The sequence below is a fragment of the Molothrus ater genome, chromosome 9, assembly GCF_012460135.2.
Source record: "Molothrus ater isolate BHLD 08-10-18 breed brown headed cowbird chromosome 9, BPBGC_Mater_1.1, whole genome shotgun sequence".
Lineage (NCBI taxonomy): Eukaryota > Metazoa > Chordata > Aves > Passeriformes > Icteridae > Molothrus > Molothrus ater.
In genome coordinates this window covers 25,183,257-25,202,197 of record NC_050486.2, presented here as the reverse complement: position 1 = coordinate 25,202,197, position 18,941 = coordinate 25,183,257, and the positions used below count along the sequence as shown (strand labels likewise).

The following is an 18,941-nucleotide window of genomic DNA, read 5'->3' as shown; positions in this document are numbered from 1 at the left end:
CTGACACAGCTCCTCTCCTTAGCACTTCATGCCTTCCAGACTTGGTACTTTGGAAGGAAGAACTTATTTCATTAACCTTTTCCCTTTGTTCTTCAGCTGCCTCCTTTCTCTGTAATCCTTTCTACCCTCTGTATGTTCAGACACGGTCAGCTGGTACAGCTTCCCCACCCTCTCTTCCATTTACTCTTTTCTAAACCATGCTTTTTTCCTCTGTAGCAGGATGGAGCTTGGCACTTGCTGCCCTGCTTGGTGTCTAGCTGGGGTCTCAGTAGAATATGATTTATGTGCTTTCACAGTTTGGTTTCTAGGGACAGCTGGGATTACCTTGTGTAAAAGCTGTTTTTACATCTCTGGATTACAGGGCAAACCTACTTTTGATGTTAAGTCACTTAAGTATTTTTCTCTTTTCTACCTGTTAGTTTTATACCTGGATATTTTTGTTACTATCTCCTTTACATCCTTCTTCTTCATGATCTTGATAAGATGGTACAGATGGTTGGCATTTTCTTCTGTGCAGAGGGATCCACCCAGCAGTTGCTTTTTGTTGTGTTTTGTGACTTTATACACAAACAAGTCCCCAGGGCTTAGAGGCTTGCAGGTCAATGTTTCCTGTAGCTGTGTTTGAAGTTAATGATACTGCACACTGCTCAGTAACCAAGACCTCAGCTTAGTTTGCCCCCATCAGCTTTGTTTCTTGTGCTGCCCATCTGTGTGTGACTTGCAGTAACTTACATGATCAGTTCTTCAGATGCATTTAGAAATCCCCTTGGATTCTCAGCTTTTCCTCCTTCTATGGTGATAAAAAACCCCAAGACACTTCAAAATTCTTAGTACAGACCCAGCAAACTTCCAGGCTGAATTAATCTCTTGTAAATAAACATGCTGTCAGTTCCCTTTCTTCTAGAAACAACCTACAGAGGAAAAAAAACCTGAAGTTAATTAGGGAGTGCCTGGATTGCAGCTCCCATCTGGCTGCCTGGGAGCAGAGGTTGATTTGTGCACCTGAGGCTGGACAGGCTTTAAGGAAGTTTCAGCTGGAGACTTGGGAAACCTCTCCTTTGCCACGTTAAGCAGCAAGGAACAAAACTGCAACAACCAAGAATGCCTGCACCGCCAGAGTGCCCCATCTGTCATCCTGGCATGCTGAGTTTAGGAGTCATCTACTTCAAACACACTTTTGTCCCCGTGGCTGTCTGCCTGCCACAGTGTCTAGCCTGTATCAAACTGCTAATGAGCTTCATTCACTCAGAGCTCATTTAGAGCTCCTGTAATAAATAGCTCTGAAGTGAAATATTATTAAACCCCTATGAATATGAGGCCATATACCGTTGGAGGTGATGAAACTTTTCTTAACTTTTGGCAAGAGGAGAGGTATTTGCATTTATGTTATGCTGTGATATTTATTTGCAGCTGACCTGGTATTCTGCCTGCTTGGGTTTGCCCAGCCAGGAGAACACTCCAGGGCTACTCCTTGACAACCGTCGCTATAGGTGGCTCTAAACTTCAGGCCTGAGGATAGAGATGCAGAAAGCAATAAAGATGGAATTACTCTGAGCAGAGCTCTCTCCAGAGACCGGGATGAAAAGGGGAAGTCACTGCAAATCCATGCTCATTTCACAGACAGCAAAGCCAAGGATGGAGTTTCTCTAAAAGGTTGCATCCCCTTTCCAGACATCTGTGTAAGTTGTCTTTGGCACTGACTGGAGAGGGAAGGTTGCTGCCTGAGGATACCAGGAAACAATAATAAAGGTCTGTCTAAATGTTAGAAGTCACTTTGTCTCAAAACTATTTGGCGCATTAACCCATTCCCCCTTCCCTCCTTGAAGAAACAGGTGCTGATTTGTTAAGCAGTTAGTCAAATAATCTCAGTTTGCTTTTCCCCTCAAGGTTTGTCTAGAGTAAGGTGTGGCTGTGCACAGTTCCCAGGCCTGCCATTGTCCAGGGAGCACAACTCCTGCCATTGCAGCACCAATCTGGTGCCACCACGTCAGCACCATCCAAGGAGGAGGAATCTTCAGCGACAAGTGCCAGCCAGCCCCTGTGACCTGTCACAGGCAGTGGCAACAGGGACCAAAGCTTTAGTGACCCTCTCCAAGCTGTGAAAGATGTCGTGGCACCATTTTGTGATGGTGAAATCTGCAGTAAGTTCCTTTGATTATGGACAAAAAAACAAAAATAGAGACCCAAAACTGCTCTGCTCACAACTGTGCTGGAAGCAGGGACCGGCTGACCTGTGCTTACAGCATTCCAGCTTCTGACTCAGAACTGTGAGAGAGGCTGTCACACACCACCCTGTGCTGGCTCTCATCCCAGCACGGGGCACAGCATCAGGAAAAGTGCAGGGAGCAGCCAGGATGTGGGAGCAGGCAGGGTGGGGGGAGCAGGCAGGTACAACCTGGCCATGGGATCTCAAGTGGGTGGGTGCTGCTCCCGTGCTCTGTTTTCCTCCAGCCAACACAGGAATCTCCTCCTCCATTCCCATGTCTCTGCTGTGATGTGGTGAGTGAAGGGGAGCCAGCTTCCTAGAGTTTGCACCCTCTCACAAGGTCATGATCCCATTGTTACACTCCAAGTCAGGGCAAGGGAGGAGCTGGAGCAGAGCTGAAGGGGCACAAGTCTGTGGATTGAGTTTGGCTAAGGCTGTGGGTAACTGGCTGCTGATTAGAGTTTATTTGCTAGTATACACTCATTTTTGGACCATTTTGCACATGCACAGCATGAAATAGGTAGATGTGCTGCGGAAATATTAATTGATAAGAACTGCAGATGTGCTCTCTGCTTTTTGAGAGTGCTTCAGGTCACAACATAACATGCTGTGCATGAAATAAGCTGCACTGGCAGCACAGTCAAATTTGGATGTCACTTTATTGTGCTGTTTCTGATATTATGAACAGTGCTCAAAGAGCCATTTGTGAGGATTTGGATGCATTAGCCCTGTTAAAGGGAATGAAATTCGCACACATCCTGGGGACACAGCATGGGCCTTACTTGCTCTTTATTCCACACTGAAGTTGAGAAGAACCTGGGTGAGTGCTGCCTATTCAAACAAGGAGGATTTTGTTTATGGGAGTCCTGTTTTTACCTGGTTCCCCTGGACAACAGCTGATTTAACTGTTTTGGTGCTGCTCTTGCTTGAAGAGTAAATAATCAATGCATAAATTGATACATTAATTTTTAAAAATTCCCTTTTTAGAAAAGATTAATTTTGCTTCTTCAGATCAATTGCACTGTGAGAGGATGGAGTGTTTTGAATTTAAAATGTTGAGAGAGCAGTAGAGTATGTATGTTGTGCTTGATAAATGTACTCTCCTGACTGCTGGGAGAGAGTGAGATAGATCCACATGTCAGAAAACAAGATAAAGCACAGCATCTGCTCTTCCACCTCCGTGTGCTTGTGGGAGTTCTTTCCTGTTTCCTTATTTCCCCATCTATAAATCTAAAATAACAAAGACCTCCCCCACTGGAAGTGGTATCAGCAATTCATGACCATACAACATTAAAACCTGGCAGGAAAGTGCACTAGGAGAGCAAAAATTGTTCACTCCATAAATTATAGAAACATGTCTAAACAAGGTGATAGCAAAAATCACGACATATTCTCCTGTCTCCTAATTCCCTGGGTGCCCTCTTTTGGTATCCCTGACTAAGAAAGGGCTTGCAGGTAAACACTAGCATTTCAAGGGTGGCATGAAATCTAAAAAAGCCTTTGGAAATTAGGATTGAACAGTGGCTCTGCACTTGTGCCTGTGTTTTTGGGGTGTCAAATCAGGTGATCACTGCCAGATGCCCAAGTGAGCCTCAGCCGTGGTGTGTCCTTTGCATCAAAGGTGCAGGTATGTGCCCATGACCATTTGCACTCTGTGTTGGTGCTTTTTAGGGCTCTGGGATCACAATGATTTTCTAGACTGAGCATCAGTCAGCAGACAGAGAGAAGAGCTCTACCCATGCTGGGTTGATGAGAAGTCAGGTTTTGGCAGAGATCAATTATCCCAGAGCAACAAGAGGATTGCAAGGAGCAGGAAAGACTTTTTTAGGTGTCAAGCCTGCTAGGCTGTCTTTGAAATAGTTTGTAATGAGTTTGGGATTTTGTTACACTGTTGATTATTTCTAGTTGCCTACACAAAAGCTGTTATTTTGCTTAAGGCTTAAATCAGGGCCTGGTTTATATAACAGTAATTTTAGCTGAGGTTTTGATGGCAAATACACATTTTCATTCTAGATGAGGGTAGAAAATTACTCTGATGCTGGGTAGAATTGTCCCCTGAGCCACCTGGCAGATAGCTCAGACTTGAGTAAAATGGAGAAGCTGTAGGGCATCTCTGATCTGCAAAGAGAAGAGGTGCTCCTTAAAGCTGCTCAGCATCTCTCCTGTGATAGTTCCTAAAATGTTCACCTTAGCTATATGCTAGTCATACAGTACTACTGTGCTCCCTGGCTTTCTACATTCCCATGACACTGGTAACTAGTCAACTGCCCTGGACAAAATGTAGCAATAAATCAATTGTCAGACTCCTCTAAAGTGAGTGAACTGTTATAAAGCTCAAGCTGCTCCAAGGGCTGGTTGACCTAAGAGCCAGTCTGAAGATCAGAGCTGAGGATCAGATGCTGAAGATCACCAGATGTGCAAGAAGCTTTTACAAGTGGACAAAATTATTCCTGTGCTGTGTGGGCAGTGTCGGAGCCGAGTCAAAATGCTGCACATCAAACAAAAGGCACAATGAGACTGAGAAGAAAGCAGCAGTGCTCTGGAGGACATAGCAGGGTGAAAAGACATCTGCACCCCCAAGTTTTAGGGGTTTGAGTTCAGAGGTACTGCCTGAAGACAGAAACCCTGCAAATCCAGTACCTTTAAGCACCTCCTGCTGTGGCCTCCCCTCACAAGGAGCCTCTCTCCTGGGGCCCAACAAGACCTTGTGTTTGTGCTGAGGCACTTGCTTAAATCCTGCCGTCTTTGCCGATTGTTAGGGAAGCACCTTCTTGGTTACGTCACACATAATGTTTAATATGTTTTTAAAAACCCTATATTTTGTTCATTCTGTCCAGGGCATCATGTTCAAAGGCTATTTTGGTTTCCTGGAGAGAAACAGACCACAGTCAAGTCTCTCTGAGGTCTAAAAGATTTTAAAGCTAAGAGGGTCCACCACAATCTCTTCATCAGACTTTCTTCATGCGAACGACTTAGATCGCAGCCCCTGCCTCAATTTCTGTCTTCTCACCAGTAGAATGTAGTGCCTGATGCCACATCGGCCATCACTAGGCTTCAGAGTTAACAGTGCTACTGATGACAATCCCAGCCGGTGCGGAAAGCGCGGTAAGAACGGCAAGTTCGGCTCGTACCCGGGACGTTTTCCCAGCCTGAGGCGATTGCCATTCCCGCGCTTCCCGCGGGCCCCCGCCCCGCCGCGCTCCGCCCCCGGGGCCGCCCCAGGTACCGGCGGGGGGGCGGCTCCCGCCACGCGAGCAGCGGCCGCGGGACCACTCGGCTCGGCTCGGCTCGGCTCGGCTCGCTTCGCTTCGCTTCAGTTCAGTTCAGTTCAGTTCAGTTCGGCTCTGCTCGGCTCGGTTTGTTTCGGCTCGTCCCGGCTCGGTTCGGCTCGGCTCAACTCCGCCGCTCCTCCGCCGCAGGTAAGAGCCGCGGCTCCTCTGAGGGGGCTCCTCCCGCGCCGTCGGAGCTGCTTCCCCTCGAAGGTGGCGAGGAGGGGGCTGGCGGTGTTCCGCGCCCCACGTCCCCAGCCGGGACCCACAAACACCTCCTGCCCTCCTCGCCCCGGGCTCCGCGGGAGGGGAAGCAGGAGGTGCCCGGCGGGTGAGCTCCGTGCCCCGAGGTGTGGTGTAACGGGCAGCCCTCGGGAGCGGCGGGGCGGAGAGGGCAACAGCAGTTCCATCTCTAAAATAAACATATCCCAGCAATAAGAGGCGATATAATATTGCCTTATCTCTAAAATACCCTCAGCCTCGCGGGGCGGGAGTGGGGGGGCGGAGAGCGGGGCCTTCCCGGCTGTTCTCCAGCTGGTGCGTAACCCGCCCGTTCCCGTCACCCCGGGCCGTGCCCGGCTCGGGGAGGGGGAACAGGTGACAAGAACCGAACTGCTGGGAATGGAGCACTGCCGGGAATCGCGGCACTGCTGTCGTCGTGGCTGCTCGGGCAGGGCACGGACCCGCTGCTGCCTCACAGCCCGCCCGAGCCGGCGGAGCGGACTTGGCCGTGCCCACCCTGCCCGCATAGCCCCGGGCAGCGAGCCCACCGCACCAAACCGAACGCATCCATCTTCTAATTTAGTTCATAGAAAGTACAAACTCTCCAGTTTGTCCAGTTTATGCTGTGCGAAACGCATGCGGTATATTTTCTTTTTTTGCCGTGCTGTTTTGTTTCTTGCCAGCAGCCCGGCAGTGCCGCTGGTGTGCGCGGTAGCATCAGCCGGCGGGACCGCCGCGGCATCGCCAACGCCGGCACCAGCGGCTCCACCTTTTCTGCCTCCCAAGGTTCGGTCTCCACGCTGTCCTTTCCTTCTCACAAGCTTGTGGGCTTGTGCAGTGCATCAGGTTGATCTAAGTGTAACTTGTCAAAAAAGAAAAAAAATACCCCAAACCGGAGGGGAGTAATTTTAACGTGGATTTTCCCATGTCCTGAGACAATATAAGACCGTGGTCTCAGAACATGTTTCTGTGCAATTCTTTGGTGGCAAATCTGGTTTTGACGTCTCTGCTTTGTTTCTCATCACTTATTCCTCACCCAGTGGTGCACTCTCAGTTGTGCAAATAATAGTTTGCAGGGCTTAAGAGTTGCCTGGATTAGCTCTGTGTTCAAATAACATTCTCTTGTGAACGTTTTTTATTCCCCCTCCAAAGGTAAAAATGTCACAGAACTATAATTTTGATCTCTGTGTTTGTAACTGTACTCAGATCATGGGAGCGCTGGTATTGGATTATAGAGGGTACAAAATTGAATCCATATGCCACTGTATGGAAGTGTGTAACTAAAAGGCTTTTATTTCCTGTTATTTGGCTTGCCATCCTGAAGGTGGTTGTATATGCATTTTCTGGGACTTCACTGCCTTCAGGACAGTTTTATCAGAACAATTTATAGTGTAAGTCAGAAGAGAGACAAATAAACTGAATTAAAATCAAGATTCCTTTGCAATTTTGACAAAATCATGATGCCCTCTTTGCAGACCCAATATATTTTCAGGTGACAAAATGAGAAGACTTATCAGCTTTAGGTTTTAATAGCAGTAGTTCTTGTGTGCAGCAAAGCAATGCATTTAGTATTTGTTAACATGATGGTTGTTGTGTAGTAATCATGTTAGCTGCATAGTTCAGAGGTCGTTTTTCCTACCTTCATTTTCATATGTTTTCATGCAGCTTCAGCTTAAAATGTGCAGGTCACAGCATCACAGTTCAGGGTCTTGCATCATGCTGGCTGGTTGTAGTGCCAGGGAAGGGCTCTCATGTCCACTTTGCCCTCCCCAGTAGGTACATGTCTATTTTTTGTTACTGGTTGGGCTGAAGAAGTTGGGTTTTTTGAGGCGGTTCTCAATGGCTAATGCTGAGAAATGTCCTGAACTGGTCATTTCAGGTATGCTTTTTGCTGTAAAAAATGTATCTTGTGCTTCAGGTTCTGCATATTTAGTATGCCCCTGGAAATGTGTGCTTAGCTTAGTGCAGTAGTGTTTGATATTTGAAATAAGCAGTAAGATTTATGTTTGGAAGTATTAGCTCATTAGAAAATGGGAAGTGTGAGGGTGCTTGTTCTAATCCCAGTTAGCAGGTGGCTTACTTTGCAGCATGGAAGAACATCATAGCATAGAGAAATGAATTAACTTATTCATCACAGATTTTCTGCTTGGAAGAGGAGCATTAACAGGCAGCAAATTAGACTTCTGCACTGCAGAGGCATCCTAAGCTGGTCCTGTCTCTGTGTGATTCTGGTTTGCAGGTGGTTTCTACAATTCCAGCCTCTGGTCACTTGATTCGGTGAGGACAGCAGCTTGTTTTAACCTTTTAAGATGTTAGACCCAATGGTGCAGAAAAATCTGTAGTGTCTCCTGCTCATTGGTGGGGGGATGTCTGCCTGAACCTGCACATGGCCTCACTCTAGCTCCAGACAGGGCGAGTGCCATCTTATGCCTGAACTTCCCTTATCTTCCACCACCGTGGGAGGGCATGGTCATGGCTTTCTCCATGAGGGCTGCATCCCAGGGCAGAACATAGCTGTGCCCTGCCTTCCAGCTGGGGAAGGATCAGCAGGGACTCACTCACACAGGTCTTGTAGCAGAGCTGGCACACATTCATCTCGGGTGTTGCTCTGGGTGCCTTCATGTCACTGCTCCCTCAGTGTATTCCGCAGTGAGGTGTGAGGAAGTGCTTCACCATTGCCAGTTCCTTCCTGAGAAGGAGAGGCAGAGCTGTGGGGCTGCAGATCCGATGAGGAGGGAGCTGAATTCCGGATTTCTGTTGTCTCGGCCATCGCTGCAGTGTTTGTGCCAGGAAGGAAGGGCTTTGTGGATGGGGAGTTTTGTAACAGCCCTCAGCCTCATCAGTGTGCGCTGTTCTCTGGGACAGGGCTGCATTCAGCCTCAGCTTGCAGTTCGTAGCACTAGAAATTGGCTGGCTCCAGGATTCCTAAATTCAACAGAATATTCAGGGAGTTGTGAAAATCTCTGCATCCCTTCTTTAGAGTATAGGGAAGATAAAAATCCCCTCTTCCCTGCATCCTCTGGGAGAGAGCTGAGCTGGGTTCATATTTTTTTACTATTACATATTTTTCTGTGTATTTTCTGGAGTAGTGTGCTTGCCAACAGGCATGGAACCGTGTGATAGTAAGAGAGTGGCAAACACTTAATGCTCATAGAAAAGAGTACAAAAATGGAAGCTTGCATTTCCTTAAGTTGTTTTTTTTTGTTGTTGTTGTAATACTAGAGGGACTAATTCCTCCTTCCTGAGAATTTTCTTCTGGCTCTAAAATGGACTTTGAGGATGTTGAATGTTGTGCAGGAAATGGGAGAGGCATGGCTTGATGTTTGACTTGAGGAAATCTTTCTAACAGTCGAACCAAATTTTCTTGTAAAGGTAGATGGCAAAAAAGTGGTACCTGCTGGTTCTTGACTCGTGTTCCACACCCAGCAAGTTTTTAAAAATCTTTTAAAAGCTGTTTTTAAAGCCTGTGTTCCCAAATCTAAATGGGAATGAAAATAAATAACCACTGACATTGCTTACAGATTTTCATCCTTAATTGTTATGCATATATTGAACTTTTTTGTAGCATGTAAGTTCCAGAACAAATCCACTACAAGCATCTTCTTGTAGAGGCTTCTGGACTCTATTAATAAATGAATTTTATTAAAGATGAAGTGCTCAAGACAAAGTGCTCACATTTTTCAAGTAATAAACATAGACTTTCTGTGTAGAGAGTTGAATTGTTTTTGTTCTAGATCTGTCAGCTGAGTGGCATTTAGATGACACCCCAAAGTCAAGTTCTGGGCAGTACTGAAGAGTGAGCCAGAGGCTGTCACAGGGAGCAGCTGTTGCAGGGGGCAGGGCTGTGAGAGCAGGAGGAAATGTAACTGAAAAATGTGCAATACTTTGAGCAAGAGCAAGCTGCTGTCGTGTTGCCAAGCGAGGTGATTGTCAATTGTGTGGATCCCGAGAAGGGATTTGTGTTTGATCCAAATTCCGGCCTGGAGTAGGTGGCTGCAGCCTGTTATTTACCTAAGGTCCGAGTGTGCCCAGGTGTTTTGGCAGTCTCCACAAGGCAAGATAACAGAAGTCAGGATGACAAATGGTGCTGTACTCGGGCTTACTGGAGAGAAAATGCACCAGACACAAACTTGGCCTTTACAGTGGATTAGCCGTGAAAAAGACAACTATGTTCTGTTACTTTTTTTGCTCTAAATCTGGAATAATTACTACTTTAAGGCAGATATTTTTGTGTAGATGTGCTCTAAGTTGCAGATGTCCTATTGCAGTTGTCTTTGCAGCATGGTAGACTTTGATCCAGGCTTTGTGCAAAACACTCTTGTGTACAGAGGGATTTCAGCTGCTTCTTGGTTCCGTTTGCTTTGCTGCCTTTCTTCAGGAATGTGCAATGATTCCTATCCAAGGTTTTCTGTCCACTTGTGAGATTTATCCGGAACCTTAATTTTAGATTAATAAAGATAATCTCCCTTTAATAACCTTTAAACTGATGGCTTCGAATGTTTGCTGTTATCTTAATATCTGTCACTAACTCAAGCACTGTTTCTGTTCTCTTTGTACACTACAGGACTTTCCTCTTTACCTTCAGTGGAGGAAGCTCAGACCTGACACAGCACTGTGTTCCCAGCCTAACCTGCCTACCCATTATTCCCTTACCTAATATTCTTATTATTCATCTTTATCATAATCATTGTAATCCTTTTGCTTCTACATCACAGGTTCAACAGTGTGACCACTCTCTTGATTCATATACTCACAGCAAAGCCTTCATCTCTCTCATGGATTATAGATCTAAATTGGTAACTATCGCTTGCTTGCAATGTTTATTAGCACTTATGTTAATTGCTCCTACTCTGTTTTCTGCTTCTGAGAAATCTCTCTTGTAGAACAGCATTTGTGTAAGAGTCTCTAAGGTCACAGCCTTGTTTCCTTTATGAGCTTTATCCTTAGGACAGCACACATTGGCACTAAAAAATTCCATTGCTTGGTAGAAATCTGGTTCAGAATGGAAATTCATTACTGAAAAAGAAAACAGTATTTATTTTCCAATGACAGAGCACATAAAGGAGTGAGCTTTTATAATAGAAAATTGACATAGATATGTAATTTGTGGACTAGAATATTTTTAACTTAAATGCACTTCTAAGACTTTTGGGGGAAAAAATACACAAGGTATTAATGCTTTTGAGAAGAAGTTATGTTGCACATTAATAGCACCTCTCATGGGTTACTGTAGAAATACAAAGGAGTGGTTTCACCCCATCCTCTCATCTGCCTAATTAAAGAAATGTGTGGTACTGGATGATGATGAAACAGTTAAACTGTCACATTTAAATTGTTACTGGTCCTAAATAGCATAAGGCAAATATAGGAAATTACACTTTTGGCTTTAAAAATGAAGCATATTAAAAGATGTTTTTATTGCTAGAACTGCCCAGAAGTTGTAATATAGAGAATAACAACAGGTTCATAACAAGCTGAATTTGCAAATGTGTCTTAGGGTATAGTTTGAAGTATAAGTTGCATCAGTGTGACCAGGTTTCATGGTTAACTGGGGTGACTGACAGCAGAAAAGGAGATTCTTTCCCAAATTTAGACTTCTTTCTCACACTGTTGTGAGAGAGAATGGGATGTGGAAACAGCATGTCAGTGAACACACCCACATGGTTGCTAATAAAGAGACAGGTAACCTTCCAAGGTAATGGTTGGATTTCTTGTTTCTTGTCTGTGAGAGGATAAAGAACAGCTCTCCATTAGTTTGTAGCCAAAACTATAAGGGCTGGCAACACTAAAAGTCAACCTTTGCCTTCTTTCTGGCAATAAATAAATGGTGAGGTATATCAGTTAATTTCTAGCTAACACTTTAAACTTGTCCTGAAGTTGGTTGTAGGCAAAAAATGTTCCAGAGCAGGGCTGACAGTGACCACTTGCAGTGATTGCTGAGAGCAGGAACACTTTGATGTTTTGTGTTGCACTAGAAACCAGTTTGAGGCTTCACCATGATGCTGGTCACAGCTGTGTGGATCCATCTATGTGACAGATTTCAGTGAGCACTAAAAACAACAAAGGCTGGTTTCCCATGGAGGTGTCTTAGGGCAATTGGCTTTTTTCTTTTAAAATTCATTAGACCAAAATAGAAACTAAAGGCAGGAGAGCCACTTTGACCTAGGAATATATTCTTTGGTGGCTAATAAGCTCTGATTAAGATTTTATTGCTTTAGAGCATTTGCAGCATCGTGCTCTTATGTGGTTTCTTTGTCTAATAAAAGATGAGCTCACACTGCAGGCTTTTTCCTCAATAGGGAAATAAAAGGTATCTCAGAGCTACAAAACTGCCTATTCCCACAAAACTGGTTGGAAGGGGCTGTGTTTGAGACCTTGCTCCCATTGCTAATGCACGTGGGGAAAAAGATTGTCAATATAAGTATGCTCTAGCTACAAAAATGGGGGCTACCCAGGCAAAAAACTAAATCATGCAAGGTCTCATGCTGAAGTGTTCTCAAGGACAATCTGACTGGCAGCTTTTCCCTCTCCTGTGTAACTGGTTTTATGTCCTGTAGCAAAATCTTTCTTGTGTAAGTATTTTATTGAGGATTAGTCCAAGACAGTCAAAATGGAACAGTGGAGAGCCTCTCCTTTGCCCTCTGTGTGGCAGCTGTATTTGACCTGTCTCCTGTAACAGAGCTCTCCTTGGGCTGTGTGTTTGTGTGAAACAGCAGAGCTGCTGCTCTGTCTGGAGGCCTCCTAAAGGAGCATCTGTGGCTGTGTGCCCAGGGAGCAGGGGTTACACTGCCAGCTAAATGGCCTTGGGCCAAGGAGGGAGGACAATCCCCTGGGAGCAGTGGCTGTGTGAGCCTGCAGGTGATTTGGACAGGAGCTGCCTGACCCTCAGCGTGTTGTCTCCGTTTCCCTGTGCTGCAGAATCTCCTCCAGGTGCAGAGGGCCTGCAGGAGATGTCATTTCGTGGACCTTTCTCTCAGTAGCATAGCAACTGCCACCACTTCCCACTGCTCTGTCCCCTCTGCTTGGCTCCCTGAGCCGTGAGGGATCAGAAACTGAACCAACTTTCCAAACAGCCCTGTAAAATAGGAGAAGCTGTAGGAGGATTTATTTTTAACTGGGATCTCTCTGTTCTCTGAAGCACCTCTCTGCAGGGTCCTCAGGGCTGACATGACTGGGGAGTGCTTGGAGCAGGAGTGAGACAACAGGTGGGGGAGAGAAAAAGGGAGGAGAGGAGGACCAGGAGAAAGGTCTGCTGTTCCCTGCACAAATTCAGGGGCAGCCCTGCAAACACTTCCAGCCCAAGTGCTGGTGGAGCAGAGCTTCAGTAATGATCTGCCATTATCAGAGGGAAAATCAGAAATTAGTATGAAAGTCCTTTCAGTTTCACTCAATTCACTAGAGGGGAAAGGGAAGAGTGAAATTTAAGCAAGGGGATGGAGTTTTCTTTAAAATTTTTGTGCTCTGTCTGCCTCTGGTGATTCAAGACACTGACCTGCAGCATCTTCAGTCAGCACAGAGGCCAGTGAGGGTTGTGCTTCTATGACAACAGCCCCACGTTCTGGACAAGTATCATTTGATCTTATTCTCTGCGTTGTGCTTCTAACAAAGCTGCTCAAGCTGGCCACATTCTGTAATTGCTTTTTCAGCTGAGATCTGAAAGTCACATTTGTAGCCAGGTACAATTCTGATTAGAGCAATCTAGGAGGGTTAATAGAGGCAGCAGTGCTTCAGTTACAGGATCAGCTTGGGGTGTGTGGATGGGTTCTGGGCAGGCAGGGGTAGAAAGAAGATACTGATTCCTATGTGATTAGTACACTACCTTTGTTAAAGGTCTGCCTCTGAATCTGTAAAAGACCAGACTTCAAGTGATCAGGGTTTCTCACTATTTTGGGCCTGTGTGAGTGGAATGGAGAAGTAGAGATTTTAATTATTTTTTTCTTCTTTAGCAAGTGCACAAGTATTGTCCATGTAGAGATTATAAATGAGATTACTATCATTTGTAGAGATTATAATGTGTATGGGGAAGATAAATGACTCAAATGGAAAATTTTCTGTCGTCCAGTGTGGTGATGGTACAAATCAGCTAATCACCTGATTCATAATTTTTGCAGCTGAGATTTCTAAGGATAAGGAGGCAGTAAGTGCATTGGCCTGAGTGTCTGAATGGAAGTTAGTCAGATGTTGAATTCTTCATTTTAGAAATTCCTGCCATGAACCACAACACATGGGTAGAAGAGCTGTTTTCTAATACACTAATGAGAAGAAAATTTGTGCTTGTGTTTTCTGGAGTGCTTGCAAAGGATTGTAGACTGACTGAAGAGCAGCTGAAGTTCAGAAGAGAGTGTATCAGAATTATGCTGTATCCTACTGAGAAATACTTTTGGGAAGATTTTAATGCATTCTGTGCAGCTGTTCACTATTGAGCTACTGATAAATTTCTTCAGAAACTGCCCTTGTGAATGCAGTCTGTGAACGAAATGTCTGCTGCACCAGCCCTTTTCTGTGTGAGAAAGATGCATATGTTTAATCTGAGATAAACCATTGTGCATATTGCACTGAAGTTTAAACTGGGTTGCTTTTGGTTTCTTTCCCCTCTGCTGGAAATTTAAGTGAAGTTATCATCGCTATTTAAACTGCCTTGGGATAGTGTTTTGGTTTAGAGTTGTGAATTTTGAACTGCTTGTTTTGGTTTTGGTGAGGTTTGTGGGGTGGTGTTGTTTTTGTTGCTGTTTTTCTCAGTGAATGGGCAAAGTCCTCTGTGAAGGTGAGATTTGCTAAGAAGGGAGGCATTTGGGCACATGCTGAGAGTAGATATTGGAGTGAGTTTTGTTCCCAAAGGTGCCTGTGAATTTGAGTTGAAGAGAAAATTAACTTCTGTGGATCCTGGGTGAAGGAGAGACTTCTGTCACTACTCAGTGCCTTCTGACTGCACACGAGTAGCCCAGGCCCTGCTTTGCATAAGCAGCTGCTAATTAAACTTGTGATGTCATTGCTCCAATTTGCAAACCTATAACTTGTTATAAGGAGCCAAGACCTTTGCTTATTTGATGTGTGGTAGTTTCAAACAGCATGAGAGATTAAAAGTGTGGTATATCTGTTAAAAGGTAGTTTTTTTCCTCCTCTGTAGTAATTTGGTTTGTCTGGTTGTGTTCTGTACAACCAGAGGTGAAAAGTCAGAGTCTTACTCCTCTCACCAGCTGTCTGAGCTGCACACATTAGAGCAGCCAAGGCTGTTTATGGCCCTTAATGATTTGTATTCTGCTGTTGGTTTTTTTGTTTCTGAATCTAAAAGGGAAAATTTATCGATTCCAAATGCTGTCTGCACCCCCACTGGCTCTCACATTTTATACAGTCTTTATTCCAATTGCACTCTTAGGAGTAGATAGGTGTTGGATGGATTCAAAGTTTCCAGCTGAAATTCCTGTTTTTTTTCATCTTTTCCCATTTCCTTTTGTTTTTCTTCTCTAAATGTTGAGGAGGGAACTTTTGTGAGGATAAAATGGTGGTGGTGCATGCACTAGAAATGTGGATTTTCCACAGAAGTAGTAAAACCAATTATTTAGGTTTATTTACCTTGGAGGCTGCTTGATGAGTTGCATGGTTGGATGCACTGTCAAAGATTTTAGTTCTTGGTTGCAGTTTATTGAAGCAACAGAAGTGGCACCCTGCCACTGGAGTAAAGAATGCTGTTTCCCCATGAGGATTTGAACAATCTGCAGTGGCCATCTGTTATTCTGTTAAATATAAAGCAGTGCAACAGGTGTATTTCTTGGGTTTGGAAGTCTTACCAGCATGAGTGAACACTAAACAGGATTAAAGCCAGAATTTAAAAGAAGATTTCAAAGTGTGCTCCTCTTTAGTCAGCAGATATGGTGGTTATGACATTAGAAAGTGGAGAGCTAACCTAAACATATGGTACACAGTTAAGGAAAACAAATGCTGAACTGCTCTTAAATCTGTTCTTTTTCCACGTTTGTCATTTTCTTAGATGGCTTCAGTAACAGACGCCCGATTCAGGCAGAAGGATACTTCAGACCAAAATTTTGATTACATGTTCAAGCTCCTGATCATTGGCAACAGCAGTGTGGGTAAAACATCCTTCCTCTTCAGATACGCCGACGACACCTTCACTCCAGCCTTTGTGAGCACAGTGGGGATCGACTTCAAGGTGAAAACAGTTTACAGGAATGACAAGAGGGTGAAGCTGCAGATTTGGGTAAGTGCCAGCACTTTCAAAGGTGCTTTGTATTAATCCCAGCAAAGGTGGGATGGTAAAATGTGGCCCATTTGGAAGTGGGTTTTTGGGTTGGTGTCGATTTTGGTTGTTCATAAGCTGTGTGTAGCTGGACCTTTGTGTCCCTGCAGTAAACTGAGGGAGTTCTCTTTGTGTCTGTCTCATTCAGCTGGTGAGGGTCCTGATATGGTCTAAGGAGCTGCTCTGCATTTGAGTGAACTCTACACACAGCCCATAGTATCATTTTATGGCCTCTGCATGAGAGATTTGTATCTTCCTGTAACTCATGTATCTGCTCAGCAGCCCATTTCTACCCAATTTCTGCCCCATCTAAGAGCTTAATCTTCTAATTGCTCTACATACACCTGATTCGTAATTCTTTAATAGTTGGATTTAAATGTCAAATTACAGTGATCACATCTGGGTTTTTTATTTATTGTGGTGATCTTGAATAGTGAGAATCTAAAATGAGGTGCTTTTTTTTGTGCTCCAACTACATGATTCATTTTATTTCTGTGTTGCTGGGTACAATGTAAAACAAATTATTTAATAAAAGATCCTTTTCATGTTGTAAAATCCTGACACTGAAACTAAGGTAGGTCACCTGATGTGAAATTGATTGAATTAATTTAGGGTTTTGGCAATAAAAATGTTTTTACTTCAGGCTCTATAAGCAACTAAAGATGATTTCCATTTAGTTGGTCACTGTGAAATTTGGAACGTGAATTTTTTTAAGAATTTGTGTAAAAGCGAGACAGAAAACACCATAAAATATTAGAGTTTTTTTCAAAGACACTGTGATTAAAGTGAATTAAGCAATAATCTTAATTAAATCTGTTAGAGGGCTTGTGGGCAAAAAGGGCTTTAATAACCTTAAACTTCTTTTGAAAAGAGATGTCAGGTGAATTCCTCAGAGGCTGCAATCCATTGGACCTGTAATATTGGAGTTACCAACGACACTGTTGATTTAACATTTATTTTTTAATAAAAGGTACACCTAAGTGTTGGGCAGTTTCCAGAGTAACTTGTGTTCTGTTCTTCTCTCTTTTTGCATGGATCCCTGACATGAGTCATGATTCAAGGCCCTTAACAAAACCACTGTGTGCCTCTATCAAAACCACAGTACTTATACATGTTTGTCTCCTGCCCGTCCTGAGATTATCCTTGTCATTCAATGTGTTCTCCAGGGTACATGAAGTGTTAGTGAGGTCCATTAGCACACCAAAACTATGGGCTCCTATGTGTGGGAAGAAAGTTTTCATACCAATTGGTTTTTAAAACTATTTACAGCTGCTGTTGAGTTTCTGGGAGTGTGGGGCTCTGTGGCTCCATTAAACCCTTTGCTCTGACTTAGAATTTTCCAATTATGTTGACATTTTTTTCAATTATTTCTCCCTAAGCTTGGCATTAAGCTTATCTGAATCAGATTTAATGTGAAAATAAGTGAAGGAGAAGGTACAAGTGTTTGACTTAACCACTTCAAATATTTTTCTAAAACCCAGAGAAAAGCACTTCTAGGAACCTGTGATGTTCTCTTCTCCACAGAGCCAGGGTTTTTTCACTTCAGGGGTGCTCGTGGAGCTCTGAAGTGAGCGCAGCTGTGACACACTGGAGGTGGGTGCTCAAGGGCTGTGCCAAATAACCTAGTTCTGTGTTCTGCAAGCCTCAAGGTGAGAGGGAGCTTATTACTGCTGTGCTGTGATCCAGAGAGATCCAGGATCAGTGGGACTTCCTTTACACTGCCTGTTGCCTGTGTTGAGCAGAAGAGCAGAATTGGGTGCAGGACCCAAATTCTTGTGTTGCCTCAAAGCTCAGAAGAATTCACGCTGCCTCAAGGGCCGAGCAGGTGCCCATAAAGGCTGACAGCTGTGTCAGTAAATGTCTCTGCCCTGACTCCTGGTTTTGTTTCTCCAGCAGAAGTTGATGAGCATTTTAAAGCCAAAGATCTTGCCTTTGTGTTTGTGCTGAGTTTGAGGAAGTCTGTATTTTGTGAATCAGGATTTGACAAGCTGTCACATGGAATGATCAGAAGAGTGCTCCTCTGTTTGATTTTGGTGTCATTAGTGGGCCTCTTGCTTTGTTGACATGAACGCCTCCATCACCCAAATTGATATTTTAATAATCAGTTGTGCTTGTGACTAAGCAGTCTGGGAAATGATCTGCTTTGAAAAGACTTGAAAGAAATATCTCTTTAGCTTGAGAGGAACAGGACATAGCAGAGATACTCATGATGTTTTTAAGGTAGAATGACAGCACTGCTGCTGCATATGGAAAGAGTAAAATGGTTCAGAGAGGGGTTTATGAAATAATTTTTGTTGGCTTTTTTCTCCTTTCTTTAAAGAACTCCAAGATCAGTTGACTGTGTTTTAATTTCAAATATTTTCTGTCTTGTTTAGGAATGGTGGTGTTGTGCTAATAGAATAAATTAACTTTATTGAGAACATTTGTTTTGTAGTTGGATGAGACTTAGTAATTTAATATCTAATTAAAAACATTTATTACATAAATATATTCATATATTATATAGATATTTATATATCTACATAAATGTAATTCTTGGATTAGATTTTTTTTTATGCCACTGCCATCTGTAATAATACTTTTATATAAAGCATCTTCCTTATGATTGGGTTGTAAGGAGCCAATTTATAATATCTCTCTGCATTTCTTGATCAATTTTGTATTGCCAGAGTTGCTAATTACTGTTTACTGGAGGAAAACTATTATATTTTCAGCTAGGTATGTTTTTTTATTATAAATAAATCTCAAAGGTAACATTATTATATTCTTAGCAAATGCAGACAGTTAATACTTAATGCAGAGTTCAGGTTGCCTAGCAGCTAGAGAGGGCCACTTTGTCCAGATCCACATGGAAGCAGGGTGAATGAATAAAAGTGATTTCAGTTTTAGGTAAGAGCAAGGTGAGATTTCTTTTTCTGCCTTCTGTGCATTTGTGTGTCTATTGCTGGTGAGGAATAATGGTGGTGAAAATGACAGCAGAACTGCTGAG

At 43.7% G+C, this 18,941-nt stretch overlaps 1 protein-coding gene across 2 annotated transcripts in view; it reads left to right on the top strand.

The window, feature by feature from the left end:
- The first annotated feature begins 5,491 nt into the window (after nucleotides 1–5,491).
- The window catches only part of RAB3B (RAB3B, member RAS oncogene family), a 51,611-nt gene continuing 38,161 nt past the window's right edge, over nucleotides 5,492–18,941 (top strand). The window contains exons 1-3 of one of the 2 annotated variants that reach the window (XM_036388095.2): nucleotides 5,492–5,625; nucleotides 10,413–10,493; nucleotides 15,686–15,913. In XM_036388095.2, the coding sequence (XP_036243988.1) occupies nucleotides 10,473–10,493; nucleotides 15,686–15,913 (249 nt within the window). In that variant the 5' untranslated portion in view covers nucleotides 5,492–5,625; nucleotides 10,413–10,472. The remainder of the gene's footprint in view (nucleotides 5,626–10,412; nucleotides 10,494–15,685; nucleotides 15,914–18,941) is intronic. The other variant, XM_036388096.2, reaches the window with a different exon arrangement.